Source organism: Engraulis encrasicolus, chromosome 11 (assembly GCF_034702125.1).
Source record: "Engraulis encrasicolus isolate BLACKSEA-1 chromosome 11, IST_EnEncr_1.0, whole genome shotgun sequence".
Classification (NCBI taxonomy): domain Eukaryota; kingdom Metazoa; phylum Chordata; class Actinopteri; order Clupeiformes; family Engraulidae; genus Engraulis; species Engraulis encrasicolus.
The window spans coordinates 8,311,334-8,329,756 of record NC_085867.1 but is presented as its reverse complement, the minus strand read 5'-3'; the positions used below and the strand labels follow the sequence as shown (position 1 = coordinate 8,329,756).

Genomic DNA, 18,423 nt, shown 5'->3' with positions numbered 1-18,423 from the left:
GTTGCTTGTCTTGTCACTCGTCGGTCTTTGAGTTGCACAGGTAGAGTTGCTTGTCTTGTCACTCGTCGGTCTTTGAGTTGCACAGGTAGAGTTGCTTGTCTTGTCACTCGTCGGTCTTTGAGTTGCACAGGTAGAGTTGCTTGTCTTGTCACTCGTCGGTCTTTGAGTTGCACAGGTAGAGTTGCTTGTCTTGTCACTCGTCGGTCTTAGCACGAGGAGGGCTGCCGCTACCCAGCTGCCGCTGGAAGCGCACTTACTTTCCTAATAAGGGCGCATGTGCCACTCAATGAGCACTGCCCACAGCAATTAGAAAAACAATGCCTAGTTTCTGTGGGTGTGGCCCTGATAATTGCTCACCTGACCTCTTCACAATACTACAGCTGACTTTACTAGAGCATGAACACAGATACACACAATTGACAATTTCTTTTACAGAACACAATTAGTAAAGATGTAGCAAAATACACTTACTGGCTGCAGTCACATGTACCCTTGCCTTGTCTAGTGAAGCAGGCTTGTCCTGCTATCCCCCATTTGACTGAGGTACCCTGAGCATGGTACTGTCCTGCCACACTGTTCCCTTGGGCCGCCATTGGGGGTTGCCCCCCTTGCACGGCTGAAGCATAAATGCAATTTCGTTGTGTGCCCTGTGCACTTGTGTGCTGTGTCAAAATGACAATGGGAGCTGGAGTTTCCCAGGTGGGCTTTCACTTATTACAGCAGATCATTTATAGAGCAGAGACCACAGGACAGGAACAAACAGAGACTGTGTAGTGTGGCACCGTTTCCCATACATCATCAGGGGCTCTCAACCTTTATGGGCAGCCGTGGCCTAGTATGGGCAGCCGTGGCCACCTCAGTGGAGAGAAACACTACAGTGTACACTACACCAACCACAACCTCTCTCTCTCTCTCTCTCTCTCTCTCTCTCTCTCTCTCTCTCTCTCTCACACCAATGTACCTGTAGTTATGTAGGTTAGCCCTGCCTGCACACATTGTGTATTCATGACAAACCACTGCTGATCTGGCCTCTCTGCCCCCCCCCCAACACACACACCGGTGAAGTTGTAGGGGCCTGCCCTGTACACATTGCAGTACACCCCGACATGCAGCCCAACAGATCTCTCTCTCTCTCTCACACACACACACACACCAACATGTCATCATGCATAGGCGTATCTATGACACGCTGGTTTGAACCCACTATCCCGTGTCTCCAATACACATTTCCAAGTGAAAGCGTGCTCCACAACGTCCTGTGACTGGTTAGGTTTAGGGATGGTTTTGGTCTAGGCACAAATTAGGTAGAAATTCACCTAATCTCGCTGTTCTTGGCAAAAGTAAAGCAGCAGAAACATTGCTTTTCTGACAGGTTAGGTTTAGGGGTGGTTTTGGTTAGGGCACAGCAAAGCATATTTGCATTTAGTAACAGAAATGCGCTGTGACAAAACAAAATCGCCGACACGGCGGGAAAACTGAGCAAACCTCGTCACGTGTCAAAAGAGCATGAAAACGCTTTACCGTTGCATTGAGGAGCACACTTTAACTTCAAAATGCGTCGCACCAACACGCTGAATGCACTAGCGTGCGATACATACGCTAAAGCATGATGACAGCCTGCACACACACACACACACGCACGCACGCACGCACGCACGCACACGCACACGCACACACACACACACACACCGGTGAAGTTGTAGGGGTCCGCCCTGTACACATTGATCCAGTCCTGTCCGTACGCGATGCGGTTGAGGTACCAGGGGGTGGAGAGCAGCGTGGCGAAGCCCGCGGCCGTCACCCGCGCCAGCTCCGCCTGGTACTGCGCCATATTGCCCTTCCACACGTGGATCAGGGTGTCCGCATTCAACTACACACACACACACACGCATGCACACACACACAAACGCACGCACGCACACACACACACACACACACAAACCCATATCCACAGAGGAAGGGGTATGATAAGATAAGGCATATAAACACACATGCAGTGATGGGCAACCTGGGTTTGCTATCAAGACGAGTCTAGATCATAATCCACAATCCAGTGCCACATTTTCCAAATACATTGTCTCACCTGGTTGAATTGGAAAGGTGAAACCAGGACTTTTGGAAAATGTGGTACTGGATTGTCAACCGATGAATTCAGGTTGCCCAACACTGTACACAGCTATAACACACTACTAGTAGTTATGATGCATTACTTAGTCCTGGACCAGCCATGAAGACCCGTTCGCAATTTAGAGTTAGGGGCGTTTCTCACTGGAATTGAGTTAGTGGGTTCCTAGACATTAAAAATCACGGAGGTGCTCGTCCACCATAGTGCCAGATTTTTCACAATATGGCCGCCAAATATGGCCGCCATCGCCTATGACAAAAACCTGTGTTTTTTACTTTTAAACTGTTTATACACATGCCATACATCAACGACTAGGGGTGTAAATAATAATCATTACATAGCAATGCATCCATCCTACGGCTGACGATCGAATCGTATCGTATCGTGGGGCATTCTTAAAGGGGTATGCCACTATGTTGGCGCGGAATATGGTTAAAATCCTTGCCCTGGGTTTATAAAGGTGGTAAAGTGTCTTATTTTTCATGTTAGGCGTTGTCTTGCTTTAAAAGAGGGAGTATGTAGCTAAGCTAGTGAAAGTCAATTAGAAAGTCAAAATAGTGGCATACCCCTTTAAGTATCGAAAATAATCAAATTGCTGGCCCCTTCCCAATGCCCTAGCTGTTTTTTTGTGCAACATAATAGAAGTGGAAAAGTGATTGGGAACAAATCGTATCATATCGTAGGGCATTCCTAAGTATTGAAAACAATTGAATCGCTGCCTTAAGAAATTGATATCGATTCATATAGTCAGTGAAGCGGTGAATTATTACTAGTGAAATGGGTAGTGCGTTGCAGTCAAGGTAGGAAGTCATTTTCCAGTTCATCGACATCAATCAGAGTGCATATTAGTACAGAGCTCTTGGAATGCTGTGTGCCAACATTGCCAATGCTAGAGGTGACGAAGCCTGCATCAAGATTAGCAATTCGGCACAGTGGCATGCAAGCGGCCTCGAAAGGTTTGAGACGGCAGGGGACAGGGAACAGGAAGGTGACATGGTATTAGGCACATCTCTTTCAGCCTTCAAGAAGCAAGTAAAGACTCACCTCTTTCGTGACTATCTAACCACACTAATGCTTGAGCTGCCCTAGTCCCAGGCCAGCCTCTTGACATGACCGTGTGTGTGTGTGTGTGTGTGTGTGTGTGTGTGTGTGTGTGTGTGTGTGTGTGTGTGTGTGTGTGTGTGTGTGTGTGTGTGTGTGTGTGTGTGTGTGTGTGTGTGTAAATAAAAACTCTAATCCCCCCCTTTTGCATCTGCACTTGTTGTTCTGTACACTTCCTGTGCACTTTGTATCTGCTAGTGAATGATGTTGGCTATGCGTATGTCCTTGATTGTAAGTCACTTTGATTAAATAGCGTCTGCCAAATGCCAAGTAATGGAATAACATGGTGTGCCAGTACCAAGATGGCTTCTTTTCTCCTGTGCTAAAAACGATGTTGCTGTTGGTGATGAGACGACAAAGGGGAGGACGCCATGATTTTGCTGGTCACAACACTATAGTATAAGACAGGCGTCACCAATGTGGTCTCCGCTGGTCCCAGGTAGCCCTCCAGGAGCTTCTGAATTGTCCACCAAGGATGTTAATAAATAGTGACTACGACAAGACAAGGTTTTAGTGTCATTTCTTGTTTTAAATGTGAGATTATTAACCTTTATCAATAATGAAAAGCAATAATAAGCAAGCCATAATTCAATCATAGCGTGATTTGAAAAGCATGTCAAGACATCGATAGATGGTTTAGAATGAACAACTGGCCCTTGGGAAGCCCTCAGTAGCTCTTGGTAGACCTCACACCCAGAAGGGTTGGGAATCCCCCTGGTATAAAATATGTTGCGCTATGAATGTATTCAATGTATTCAATTAAAATACATTGAGTACTGATACTGTCTACCAGAGCTCTAAATCAACTATCTTCATCATCAGCCAAAATGGCTAGTAGATGTTAATCTTACTAGCCAAACACACACTCCCGAATGGTTCAAAGTGGCTAGTACGTTGGTCTTTTCTCCCAGCCAAACTGAAATATCATAAGCATCTGGCCGGTTGGCTGGTGTTAATTTAGAACGCTGCTGTCTACGCTGTCCACTGCAGAGAGAGTAGAGAGAGAGAGGTTCCATTGGCCCATTGTTTCCGGATTCTATTATTGCAAGGGGGAGGGAGGGTAAATCCCCTTTTAGGCAGACCTAGGCAGACCTAAGGACTGTTCTATTCAATGCTAGGAGTATTATGACACGCCCCTTTAGGCAGACCGGAACCTGGTCATGTTAGGTGCCCTATTACAATGGCATATCTCTATACTTAAAGAATCTCTGGTCCACTGGGCATGTGGCATGGCTACACTATTCGGGACTTCCATGTGGCATGGCTACACTATTCTGGACTTCTGGTTTCCACTGTGAAAGGGGAAGCATGAGGGGAAGCATGAGGTCTTGGACAATATGATGATCACGACACACCGCAATGAATAGATACAGTATGTGTGTGATGGAGTGACCAGTGTTGCCAGATTGGGCAGTTTCCCGCTCAATTGGGCTGCTTAGGATGGCTGTCTGCGGGTAAAAAAGGCACTTGGGCATGTTTTTCTGCCAATTTATGGCCATAGAAATCAATAGAAATAAGTTCAAATTGAGCAGGATTTCGTGCTTCCAGGTGGTTTTGAGCATTTTTGGGGGGGCTGGAAATCACCAGTCTCATCTGCCAACCCTGAGAGGGACCTTCACTGGGGATATGGGTGTGCTTTGATTTCTCACGCACATAAGACGGTGACTTACTGGTGTACAGTAGTGGTCAAAGCCAGAGTTTGGTATCCCCAGAAGGTCAGAGTTCAAATCCAGGAGAGGATACTCTGCTTCCCTTTGCTACAATGTCTGTCAATATTGACAAGCAAACATTATGACAATCACTGCCATACATGTGGCATACTATGGGCTTCATAATGTGACAATAGTACTCTGACTATAGAATGAGAAGAGATGAGATAAAATGAGATAAAATAAGATAAGATAAAAACTTCATTGTCTGTTTGCACAGAAATTCGTCTTGCATGACCGTTCACTTTGGACTTTGTTGTGGAAAGAAAAAGAATCTGTGATTGAAGTGAGAACTCTTAGGCAGTTTGGAGTTACAGTATATTAGGAGGAGTTTGGGGGTGCAAAGCGACGCGTGCAGCAGCCTCATGCAGTGGGGTGCAGTGAGCAGCTACAGCCACCATTCAGGACCACACACACACACACACACACACACACACACACACACACACACACACACACACACACACACACACACACACACACACACACACACACACACACACACACACACACACACACACACACACACACATCTTTGAGGGGCCCTCTCATTGACCTCCATTCATATTAACCCTAACAATAGCTAAACTGTGCCCAAACCAAAACAATTCCTAACCCTAACCTGTCAGTGACGAAATGTTTGTAGCGAGGGGCCCACTCTCTCTCTCTCTCTCTCTCACACACACACACACACGGACACACACACACATTCCTGAGGGCAGACCCACTCATGGATTTCGGATCCCATTCTCTAGTTCCACACCAAGGCCAGACACAAGCACACACGCCTATAGAGACACACACGCCTATAGAGACACACACGCCCATAGAGGTCATTTTTCAAATCCCTTCCTTTCAGACTAAAATCCAGGGCACACACAAACACGTGGTGCATGCATGCACACGTGCAAAGATACACGCACCGCTTGTCAGTTCAGTTCAGAGTTCAGATGCAAGCTGCAAGCTACACACACACACACACACACACACACACACACAGAGCATTTCAGAGTCAGAATGGTGTCAATCAATAGGCATGCTGTATGTCACACACACATATTGTACACATGCATCACATACCACACACACACACACACACACACACACACACACACACACACACACACACACACACACACACACACACACACACACACACACACACACACACTATACACACACACACACCATTAAAGTTGTATGGCTCGATGTTGTATATGTTCTTCCAGTCCTGTCCGTAGCTGATGTGGTTGAGGTACCACTGGGCTGAGAGGAGGGCCCGGTAGCCGGCCGCTGTGACGCGGGACATCTCCTCCTGGTAGTGCTGACCACGCCACACATGGATCAGGGTGTCCATGTTCAACTACACACACACACACATATGCGCGCGCGCACACACACACACACACGTGCACACGCATACACATGCACGCACGCACGCACGCACAAACACACAAACACACACTCAGGCATGCATATGCATGTTTGCACACACACACACACACACACACACACACACACACACACACACACACACACACACACACACACACACACACACACACACACACACACACACCAACTGAACCACTTTGCAGTATGGGTTTATACAGAATCACAAATTCAGAGCTGGAAAGAGCAAGACGGTTTAATGAAAGAGAGAGATAAGGAGAGAGAGAGAGAGAGAGAGAGAGAGAGAGAGAGAGAGAGAGAGAGAGAGAGAGAGAGAGGAAAGAAAGAGAGAAAAAGACAGAAAGAAAGAAAGAAAGAAAGAAAGAAAGAAAGAAAGAAAGAAAGAAAGAAAGAAAGAAAGAAAGAAAGAAAAAAGAGAGAGAGAGAGAGAGAGAGAGAGAGAGAGAGAGAGAGAGAGAGAGAGAGAGAGAGAGAGAGAGAGAGAGAGAGTGCCGTAAACATGTTAGTACGTAGCTTCACTAATGCGCCATCACCTCAAAATAAATCCCAAAACCACACCAACTGCTTCCAACAGTGCCACCACCAGCAAGAACTTCACGGCAAGATCCATGACACACACACACACACACACACACTTTACACCTGTCCATCTGCCAAGGACGGGTAAATTTCAGGGCTGACGATTCTGAAGGATTTTACAGGATTTTTAACACACCGTTGAAGTCCTGTGGGTCCTCTTTATAGTACAGTAGTTCTCCCAGTTAAAGTGTTTATGAAATGAAAACAAAGTAAAGGAATTTGACCATTTCCAGGACAGATTCTGAAAGTTCTAAGCCTTGTGAATAAAATGGGATATTGTCTGGGTGCTATTTTGTCCTAAAAGTCATGTTAAAACGTTCCCAAAAAGTGTTATGTTTACTTTTTTTGGTGACATGCAAATTTTATGCAAATGATATGCGTGACATAGAAGGGGTGAGTTCACCTCATTCCACCTTGTTCAGATCAATGGCGGCTAGTACCAAAACAAAGCGCAGTGTCAAGCAGTGTGTTGCTGGTGGGCCAAACGGTGCCAGCTGCAAAAATGGCGACTTGACAGAAGGAATATCTTTGTACAAGTTCCCTTCTGTGAAGAATGATGGAACTGTGGCCGACAAGGAGAAGGCTAAAACAAGCTAGGGCTCTGTGGATCCAATGTGTGGTTTTGAAGTAAGCTTCACCACAAATGTGGAGATCGTGGGCATGGTTGGACTGAAGGGAATGCTATTGCCTCAAGCAGTTCCAACAATTGACATCGCTGGCGTGCAGACTGAAACTGCCCCTGTAACTGCTCGGGCACGAAGACAGGTGAGTGCACTGCTTTGCTTTAGGCTACTCGTTTTACCTTGTCCATCTGCTTTGTATGTTGTTTTCAGGAAAGGGTAATGCACATTACATGCCAAACCGATGCGAATGCTCTCGGAATATGCACTTTTTGTTGATTGCCATTCAACTGGTCAATAAATTGGTTTTGGGAGGATATCCGCGCATCAGCGTGGTGCTCTCGGTCGAGGACAGCCAACTCACAGACTGGGCTACTGCTTAGCGAATAAACGGAGATGCACATAGTGTAGGCCTACTTTGAAGCGTTGATTGATTGTTTTTAGTATTGTGGTGCACGTGTGGCTGACGTTTGGACACACCTCGTCCTCAGAGTCAGGCTGAGGGACACGCGACGCCTGTGACTTTGAGCACAAAAAATAATAATAATGATAAACGCTAAAAATATGCTGAGGACTCAGGCTATCTAGGGTATTTTTCCAACAGCCTAATACCTCTGTTTTTTCTCTAGTTGATGATATTTTTGCATGTAGCCTACATGCATTTCAATCACACTATATCGCGCAATTGAATCAAAATGCCCCCCATTTGTCAACAAACACACACGCCATGTCATCTTTGGGTCATGGCAAAGCGCCCTTAGCAACCGTAACCATAAACAAAACGAACTGTCAGGCTATGTCAACAATCGTCACTTCGCCTGTCAGACATGTCACTTTCTGCAGATGTATCAGTGCCTCTGAAATAGATTTGTGCTGCTGTTTTTTTTTCTCATGAGGTTGGATGTGTGGTTTTTCGACACGCTGATGTTTGTATCAGAATTTTGGTTCCTTTATAAGATGTGGGTCCATCAAATGTGTGTTGTTTTCTCAGATCACCATACTAGCAATCCAGGGACTCCCCTCTTTGATGTCACAGCCCAGCTCATTAGTCACACCAAATTTCACAGAATTCACACTTTGAGTTGCCATTTTCACAAGTTCCTCCGGGATGATTGGGTTCAAAGTCTCATCGATGCTATCAGAAAAAACAAGTCTTTAATGGGAATGACCGTTTGTTTTCGTTTCATAAACAATTTAAAAGCAACCTACCTGTGCTACGCTGCAATATCACAAAACCATACTTCCAAACCTTACTACGACTATGTTGCTTTAGAGGGGCTTTTCTTCTGAAGGATGTTAAAAACACAGATGAAACCTGTCCTTTATAACCTCAACACGACAGCTTTAGGGGGGCTTTATTCTGAAGGATTTTACTGTGAACACACACCGTTGAAGTTCTGTGGGTCCTCTTTATAGTAGTTCTCCCAATTGAAACCAACCTACCTGTGCTGCACTGCTATATCACAAACCTATCCTTCCTAACCTTACTACAACGACTATGTTGCTTTAGGCCGGGGGGCTTTTATTCTGAAGGATTTTACTGTGAACACACACCGTTGAAGTCCTGTGGGTCCTCTTTATAGTAGTTCTGCCAGTCCTGGCCGTAGGAGATGTGGTCCAGGTACCAGGGGGCGGACACCAGGGTCTGGAACCCAGCGGAGGTCACCCGGCCCAGCTCCGCCTTGTAGCCACCCTCCCCCCACCAGATCCACACGTGCACAAGCGTGTCCGGCTTTATCTGAACACCACAAGGCATACAAACCAAACGTGTACACACACATACCGCATACGTCGTGTACACACAGGTACACATAAACATACACACGAACAGTACAGACGCATGTGAGCACACAACACAGTCTCATCCCAACTCCACTCCACTACCATTGGTCAGACTTCAATTTTTGACGTTGAGGGCATACCTGGCATCTCGCATCACATGCTGACTAGGTTCTTTCTAATAATCTAACTCCTTTCCTCCCTCGCTGCTTGCTTGCTTGTGGTGTCACGGAAGACAGAAGTGTTTTTCAATAACTTGCAAAAGCCCAATCCTAGTAGTGTCATTTTCTCATTTGCAATTGGGATGGTGAATGAAGAATAGTCCTCCAAAAGTTGTTGTGGCTAGGCTGACAGCTGGGAAACTTAATTGTTTTCTCCACCGAGGCAGGGCCTCAGCAAAACGCGAGGCCAAAAGCACAGACCAAGGACGGGAGTGGGCATATTAGGAAGAACCCTATGTGGCATTGTGGCCTAAACCTAGACCTTTACCTAACCCTTAACATCAGTGAAGTTATGCTGCCACAAGGGGACGCCTTTGAGACGCACGTCACATTTAGACTCCAAGGGCATACCTTAGACATCACAAATTGCAGTCTGGTCAAAGGTAGTCAGAAATTGACGAGTTGGGGTGATGCATAGTAGCGAGCGCACACACACACAATACAATTAAGCAAATCAATGGCAGGGCTGAGCAATAATCGTAAATAACATAGATCCCGAAGGTCTGTCAGTATCAATCGTTAGACAAATTGTGTATTGCGACACAAGGGAGGAGAGGGAATCGCTGGAGTGTGTGAATAGAAGGGGAAAATGAGTGAGAATTTGCCTGTTGACATTGGAGCTGTTCTGTCAGCCGACTCCAAAAATCTAACATGCCATTTGTGGGCCTTATAGATCATTAGTAGAGAGGGTGAGAAGGGCGGATAACACGAGGATGAATATAGAGTGGGGAGGTGAATTCTTTTATCCAAATGTCCCAAATGTGAACGAGGAGTACAAAACGTTGAATTATTGTTAACAGACACCATCACCACTGTACTATACTGCATTACATTACTGAATTCAAAAAGTTTTCATTTGAAAATGCTGCCTCACACAGAAACGGTCAAACACAGGCACACAGACAGACGGACAATCATACAGAAACACACACACACACACACACACACACACACACACACACACACACACACACACACACACACACACACACACACACACACACACACACACACACACACACACACACACACACACAAACACACATACGCACTGACCGACCGACCGAACGACAGACCGACCGACCTAGCATTCGACCGACTGACTGAACCACACCCACATACACATCACATTGCACAGCATTAAAGCCACATTAGGGATGAAACAAATAGGAGTCTCTCAACAAGTCTCTCACACGTTCCCCTTAGTCACATTCAGTGAAGCAGGGCAGGGCAAGGCAAGGAAGAAAGTGTGCTCTGAACCACCTCGCTCATCCCCTCCCGCTTTTGGTTGCCATCGGCCTACATCAGGGGTATTCAATTAAATTTCACAAGGGCCAGTTTTTCAAATTCCTCCCAGTAAAGGGGCCGAACTATACGTATGTATTATGGTTGCCAACAGTCTATGAAAAAAATACGGGACTCTTCATTGAGGGGTAGGGTGTGCGGGTTCTCCCCCAGAAAGTTCTGCATTTTTTAGATGTAATTTCCTGCATTTTGACGTCCCATGTCCCGTTTCAGCTCGATACGGAACCCGTCCTTCTATCTCTAAATTCCGAAAAACGTTTCTGTATTTCAAGGGGCTTGTGGGGGGCCAGAACCTTGCCGTCCAAGGGCCACATCTGGCCCCAGGGCCGCCATTTGAATAGCCCTGGCCTACATACTGTATGGTACAGTATTGATTAATGCTTGTGGGAGAATACGAACCCAACCTCCACTTAGGGTGTTTTCACACCTGGTCCCTTTCAGCCATTTAAGCAAACTCAGACCTGTGACACAGCAATTTCTGTGCATATGTGAACGCTCCAAAGTGTACAGTACCCAGACCCTCAGAACTGAGACCTTTATTGACGAGACACACAGCTTTCACACCAAGCATAACACACTACTACAACTAGGCGTATTCAACACCAAATACAATAGCCACCTCAGTGGACACACACACTATAGCACACTAAAACCACATCCACAACTGCACTATTACCACAACCAGGAGAACACGTGCCCTGACTCTGGGATGGGACTCTGGGAACAATCTCTCTCTCTCTCTCTCTCTCTCTCTCTCCCTCTCTCTCTCTCACTCTCACTCTCTCTCTCTCTCTCTCTCTCTCTCTCTCCCCCACCCCCCACCTCCTTCACTATAACCAATTCCTAAATACCTTTGATTCCTGGCCACTGTTTGATATCTTATATAATGTTATCTTAGAAACCATCATCACACCACACACCCTTAAAGTCCTGTGGTTCTGCCTTGTAGTACTTCTCCCAGTCCTGTCCGTATGAGATCCAGTCCAGGTACCAGGGGGCCGACAGGAGGGTGTTGAACCCGGCGGCCGTCACGCGGGCCAGCTCCTCACCGAAGCCCGAGGCCCCATTCATCCACACGTGGACCAAGGTGTCAGGTTTAAGCTGAGCACCATCGCATACAGAACCCGTGTGTAAGACACACACACACACACACACACACACACACACACACACACACACACACACACACACACACACACACACACACACACACACACACACACACACACACACACACACACACACACACACACACACACACACATGCACGCATGTGTAGAGACACACACACACACATACACACACATTCACAAACACACACACACATAGACAAACAGACACACATACACGTATACTGTACGTTCATACTTTGCATAGCTGAGGGGAGTTTAGGGGGTGTTAATTACATATTGATGATAATTAAAAGTACCAATCTAACACCCCTGGATGATGACCGGACACGCACGGACACACGGACACCTGTGGCCTTCAGATGAATTCAGCCGCTCAGAAGAGGAAGAGAAATGAACAGATTCCCTGAGTCAGCGATAGATCATGTCTCCCCTGCGCATCACCACTGGCCGAAAAACCCACCTGGGAAACTCCAACTCCCATTGTCATTGTGACACAGCACTTCACAGCACACAAGTGTTCACCGCACACAACGAAATTGAACAAACCGGCAACCTTTGGGCTACAAATCTGACGCCCTAACCACTTACCCATGACTGCCTTGGACTACTGCCCACATCTCGTTGATCAGACAGACACCTAAGCGTATGACCAACTAGCGAGGCACTCTTTGTCTTCTTCGTTAAAAAGCTTTTAATTAGTGAACTAAGCAGGTTTTAAAAAAACATGTTTCAACATCAGTGTAGGCCTTCTCCTACAACAACAACAGCTGACTATAATACTTAAGAGTGACAATTTTCACCAAAGTCGACTATGAGGACCAGTGTTTAAAAAACAAAACAACACGCCATCCAAACTCAGCACAGCAGAATGTTTTAGTGACGCTACTGAAGAAATCTCATTTATCAGATCGACACCCAAGAGTGACATTTTATTTTAAGTCTGCTATGAGCGATAATCCACCTACGTAGTTCTCATGAGAACTTTTCGGTTGATTTGACATTACAAGCCATCCTCAATCAGCAGAACATTTTGTGTGGTCTTTCTGAGGTTCTAGAACTAGTTCTACACCTTCTAACACGGGAAGAACAACAGAACAAACCGAAAGGACACCTAGTACAGACTATTAAAAACAACACACACACAAAACACAAACAAATCAATAAAAAATGCCACAAAAACTAACCGCGGAACTCGTGCGGTTCCACCTTGTAGTATTTGACCCAGTCCTGGCCGTAGCTAATCCAATCCAGGTACCAGGGGGCGGAGAGGATGGTGGGGTGGCCCGCCCCCGTCACGTACTGCAGCTCCCTGTCCAGCCTGTTGTTCATCCACACCTGCACCACCGTGTCGCTGCGCAGCTGCAACGGGGCAGGCAGGCAAGCCAGGCACAATGATTGGCTGCTTGCCGACCGAGCATCACGAAGATGACTGGCTGGCATTCACTTAGCAGCTCAGGGGTGAGTTTCTCAAAAGAGAAGTTGTTAGCCTGTTAGCAACTTCGGTAGTTGCCCATGGAAACAATGCATTGAAAACAACAAAGTAGCTAATGTAGTGAGCAACTTTGGTTTTGAGAAATTCACCCCAGTTCAGCTAGCGCTAACACGACTTGCTGTTGATCTACAGCACGCTAGCTACGACGTACTTCAACAAGCATCAGGGAGGGAGACTATGTAGCACCAAGCAACCAACATGACTGATACAACAAGCACTGACACGGTTCACTGTCTAAATACTGATTAGTAGTAGAGAGGTTGGTTGCTCACTAGCTCCTAGCTCAACAAGCACAGGGGAGACTCTGAATTCAGCAAGCATGGATGCAATCCCCTGTCTACTGTCTACTCTACGGTCTCCTAGTTCAACAAGAAGCAGAGAGACTGGATCCTAGCTGTGTAATCCAACAAATACTGATTCACTGTCTAAGTAATTAACTAGTTCAACAAACACAGGGACAGCTACAGTCATGGACAAAACCTGCCTACCTACAGTTGCTACTTAACTCAGCAAGCTGTAATACGATTCACTAGCGAACCACTGCACTCTACTTGCACTGATAAAATTCGCTGTGCACCTATTGTGGGTACTATTTTCTTGTTCAACTAAAAGCACAGGGGAGACAAGACGGGGTGCCAAACTGAGGGAATCTGCTTGGCTGGTTAGTTAGCATGCGGTTGAGAGGAGAGGAGCAGCATGGGAGAGAGGAAGAGGAAAAGAGGTTTCCCAGGAAGGACGGCTTAATTGGCAGAGGAAAGCGGATAGCATGCAGCATGATGATGATGATTGAACTTGCACTCCGTCCATGGAATGGCCACCAGAGCACTAGAGAGAAAATCTTATTCAATCTACACACTGACATGAGACATGGTTATCTTATCATGTCATTTTGGTGCGATTTAACCCAGCAAAAGCTGAGGTTCAACTATAAAATAGACACACTTAAAGATTACCACACCGAGTTGGTTAAAAACAAAATGGTCAGACTTAGTTGACATGCAAGGCAAGCCATGGTGCACTTATTATTCAGTTGTTCTCTATGGGTCTCTAATGACCAGGCTGCGCCCTCCTAGTGGCGCAACACCTTCGCCGGCATTGCTTCTAATCGAATCGAGATTTGAAAGTCTATGATAATCAGGCTAGATCTCTAAGGCTCTGGGGGTCATGATCCAAATGAGGACTAATTAAAGCCGCTGTACTTACCTTGACACCGTTGTCAAACACCTCCTGCCAGATCATGTAGCCCTTGCTGGTGGTGCTGACGATGTCCAGGAGTCTGGTGATGTGCACGGGAAGGAGCGGGGGGGGGTTAAAAACATGCCGTTATTGGTTGTTCCTGTGCATTTTAACATGTTAAGACATGGCGTTATAAATTTGCTGTTACCAGAATGACCAAGTCGTGGCGCATTACTTAAAGCCCTGTGTTATGTCATCGTAGTGTAGTGCTATGGTAGTTGACTTTTCAATGACTATTACAGTGTTCCACTGGTGGAACGGTGTGCATTATGGGGTTAATGTTGAGTGTCAAACCCAAATTATCTGAAGGTCAAATTTAAAATCTGGAATGGCATCACGGGCAGAACTAAAATTGTTTATGTACGCACTTATTAATACTCAAAGTCAAAATTGCACGAGAGTTGTACGAGCATGAGATGTTACAGAGGCCCAATCATATTCCTGTGACAGACCAAATTTCATGTGACATACGTAATGTCAGAGTGAACCTGATGAAGCAATAGCGAAACGCGTTGTTCACCAAATAAACTACCAGCAAAGATACCAGTGTGCGGTGATTCATCCTTCATTTACTTGGATTACTCTTACTGCATATCACCAGCACCTGGACAGTGGTTGTGCACAGGGACGTTACTTTGAAGACCAAATTTCATGTTCAAGTCATGTAAGAGTAGGCTATTAATAGTGTATGTGGGTCATCTGTAATATACAGTTCAATTGATCTCGTAGAACAAATAAAATGACCCAGCAGGTCAGATTTGGCCCCCGGGCCTGAGTTTGACGTCTCTGGTTTATACTGTTCTGTCTTGTTACACATGGGACATTACATATTACACATCATTTCTTTGTACCCACGTACTGTAGTATATGTGAAGGAATAGACAATAAAACTGACGGTGACTGTCTATGAGAAGCACAGGAAGGCTATTACACTACACTACATACCTCCTTCATACAGTCAGCCTGACCAACCCAGTCTGTAGTCACATGCATGTGTCCATCTATTCTATGACATTATGTCATAATGACAATCCTACAGCCCCAATCCTATTAGCATCTCCGGCGATACCCAGTGTTGCCAATTTAGCGACTTTGTCGCTAGATTTAGTGACTTTTTGACGTCCCTGGCGACTAAAAACCTCATCTAGCGACTTGAGCAACTTTTTGGTGCATCTGGCCACTTTTGAAAACGCACATTTTCAGTGACAAAATCATTGTTTTTCAACATTATTGTAACTCTGCGCCGCTGTCAGAAACGTTGCCCACGGTTAAGCAGGGCTGCAGATTAGCTCTGATCTCCAAACAATAGCTAGCACTGCCCATTTGTACTGTTGCCCAACTGTTGGAGCTGTTAACTAATAGCTCTGTCCAGTAGTACACAGGGACATTTAATTGATGCTGCTTGATCCTGCCGCTGAGAACTTCCTGTGCGAAGAGATTTGACAGACTAAGCTGACGGTAAGGCCTTGCTGTGACAGCCAAGATTGGAATACACAGGAGAGGAGTTTCCAACTTTACTCAGAAGTTGCCCACTAATGACTCTTAAATCTATTAGAACAGTTAAATCTATTAGACAGTGTAATATGACAGAAACAATTCACAAGCACACACTATTGCTTAATGGTTTGGGAATTGGTCTTATGACTGAAATGTTGCAGGATTGAATCCCATGCGCCGAATGTGGATAGCCGCCTAAACCCTCATCCATGGCTGAGCTGCCGTTGACCCAAGGCATGCTACATTGCTACAGGGACTTAAACTAACATCCTGTACCTAAATAACTAACTGTTTGGGCAATGGTGGCTAAGTGTAATGTAATACCACTAGCCAGAGGAAGGGAAATGGTGATGTTATGGTTTTAGGTCATTTCCTGTGGTTAAGGGGCATTTAAACCGTAAAGGGTTGAACTACCAAGTGATTATTAGATGTGAAGAGTCATTCATAGAGTGTTGGAGGATACCCTCACTCCTAGTGACGTGTAGAACGCCTCTTGTCCAATCACAATTTGTGAAATAATTCGACCGGATCTAACTATTGTATAAGTCTCAATATTGTGACGTCAACTCAAGTCAAGCCAAGTCAAACCAGTATGGGAACTAAACAGAGGGTTTTTCCGGGCTGTGGTGCTGTTCTTGATGTTTAAGCTGTTGAAGGTGCTCTTTGGTAACAGACAAGCTGAAGAAAAAATACTGTATATAAAACGGAGCTTTGATATAACAGGTAAATCGTATTCAATTCATTTAAAAAGGCTGTTTGACAAACAGGGTTCAGCCAAAGTATGGCCTTCATCAGGGTAGAGTCTATAGAGTGTCGAGCTGTACTATGTGTAATAAACAGTGGAATGTCTTCACTGTGGTGTTCGTGTGTTTTTGACAGTTACCTCTGGATGTAATAGGACTCCAGTTTGCTGTAGTCTCGGCCAAAAGCGTGGTCGTCCATGAACTTAGTGATGTCAGGGTTTGATTTCCTGAGGGATGAGGATCAACAATCAGGCTTACTGTATCATCTAACTCAATCCATGAAACAAGTTAGTTTTATACTTTAACAGGATCTTTGCATCACCACAACACTATTTTATTTCTCTTACTATTCTATAAATATCTATTAATTAATATTCACTTAATTATTCATTTCCTCTTGTTAAGGACTTCAAACTACATGAAAAACACTTCAAAATATGATTACAGTCTTCAGTAAGATCTTTTCATCAAGTTGTTTACAAAATGAATATTATTGCTTGGTGGCTGATAAGACCTTTACACAAACAAGGCCATAACGACGAGCAATAAGCAAACACTGTCTGGCAATCCCTTATCAGTGAAACACGCCTCCGTGGCCGATAAAGCACTGGCACTTCAAGCTTTATTATTATTATTAACCACGGTCACGGCTTGCTGACTTACTGGCCTAGTTTACTAAGACACAACAATGGCTGGTTCAGGTGCCTATACTAAGAAGCTGGTTCAGGAGTAAACCAGGTTAAGTTAAGAGGTAAATCATCTAATAGAAGAGCCTGGAGTCTTCATGTTCTTAAAAAAAGAGGACTCCAGGCTCTTCTGCCGCTAACCCCCCGTGTCCTGCAACTGAAGGAGGAGTCTAAAGAGACCTTAACTCATCTCCTCCAAGGTGCATATAGGCCACTCTCTCTCTCTCTCTCTCTCTCTCTCTCTCTCTCTCTCTCTCTCTCTCTCTCTCTCTCTCTCTCTCTCTCTCTCTCTCTCTCTCTCTCTCTCTCTCCTCACCAGCAGGTGAAGTCGACCTCGTCTCCCCCAAGGTGGACGTAGGCGTCTGGGAAGACGGTGCTGACCTCCTTGAAGAAGTCTGCCATGAACTCGTAGGTGGAGTTGAGGATGGGGTTGACGGGCCCGTAGTTGCCGTTCGGGGTGCTGCCCGAGTAGCAGGGCGTCAGCAGGTCCTTCTGGCCTGGGGGTGGAGGGGAGGGGGCAAATTCAGTCAATAACACCTGTGGCAACGTATGCACACACTTGCGAATTTGGATCAACTACTCAACTACACCATAACAACATTACTATCACAGTACCAAGAGCCTTAAGTAACAGATTAAGACATAGCCATTACAATTTTGGAGGCAGTACGGTTACAACATAGGCTTTGCACAAAGTGTTTTTTTTTTAGTTCGTTTTTTTTGTCTTTGTCGACTTTATTTGATAGGCCAGTGTGAGAGGTGGACAGGAAGCGAAATGGGAGAG

General features: G+C 45.6%; 1 protein-coding gene across 6 annotated transcripts in view; it reads right to left on the bottom strand.

Moving 5' to 3' along the window:
- Window positions 1-18,423, bottom strand: part of hexb (hexosaminidase B (beta polypeptide)) — a 33,362-nt gene that overhangs the window by 6,830 nt on the left and 8,109 nt on the right. Inside the window, exons 8-12 of one of the 6 annotated variants that reach the window (XM_063209846.1) lie at window positions 17,956-18,136; window positions 17,094-17,180; window positions 14,681-14,753; window positions 9,102-9,285; window positions 6,124-6,298 (exon numbers count right to left, since the gene is read on the bottom strand). In XM_063209846.1, coding sequence (XP_063065916.1) covers window positions 6,126-6,298; window positions 9,102-9,285; window positions 14,681-14,753; window positions 17,094-17,180; window positions 17,956-18,136 — 698 coding nt within the window. In that variant the 3' untranslated portion in view covers window positions 6,124-6,125. Of the gene's footprint in view, window positions 1-1,689; window positions 1,871-6,123; window positions 6,299-9,101; window positions 9,286-11,772; window positions 11,954-13,169; window positions 13,345-14,680; window positions 14,754-17,093; window positions 17,181-17,955; window positions 18,137-18,423 lie in introns of all 6 variants that reach the window. The other 5 variants (XM_063209847.1, XM_063209843.1, XM_063209842.1 and 2 more) reach the window with 5 other exon arrangements.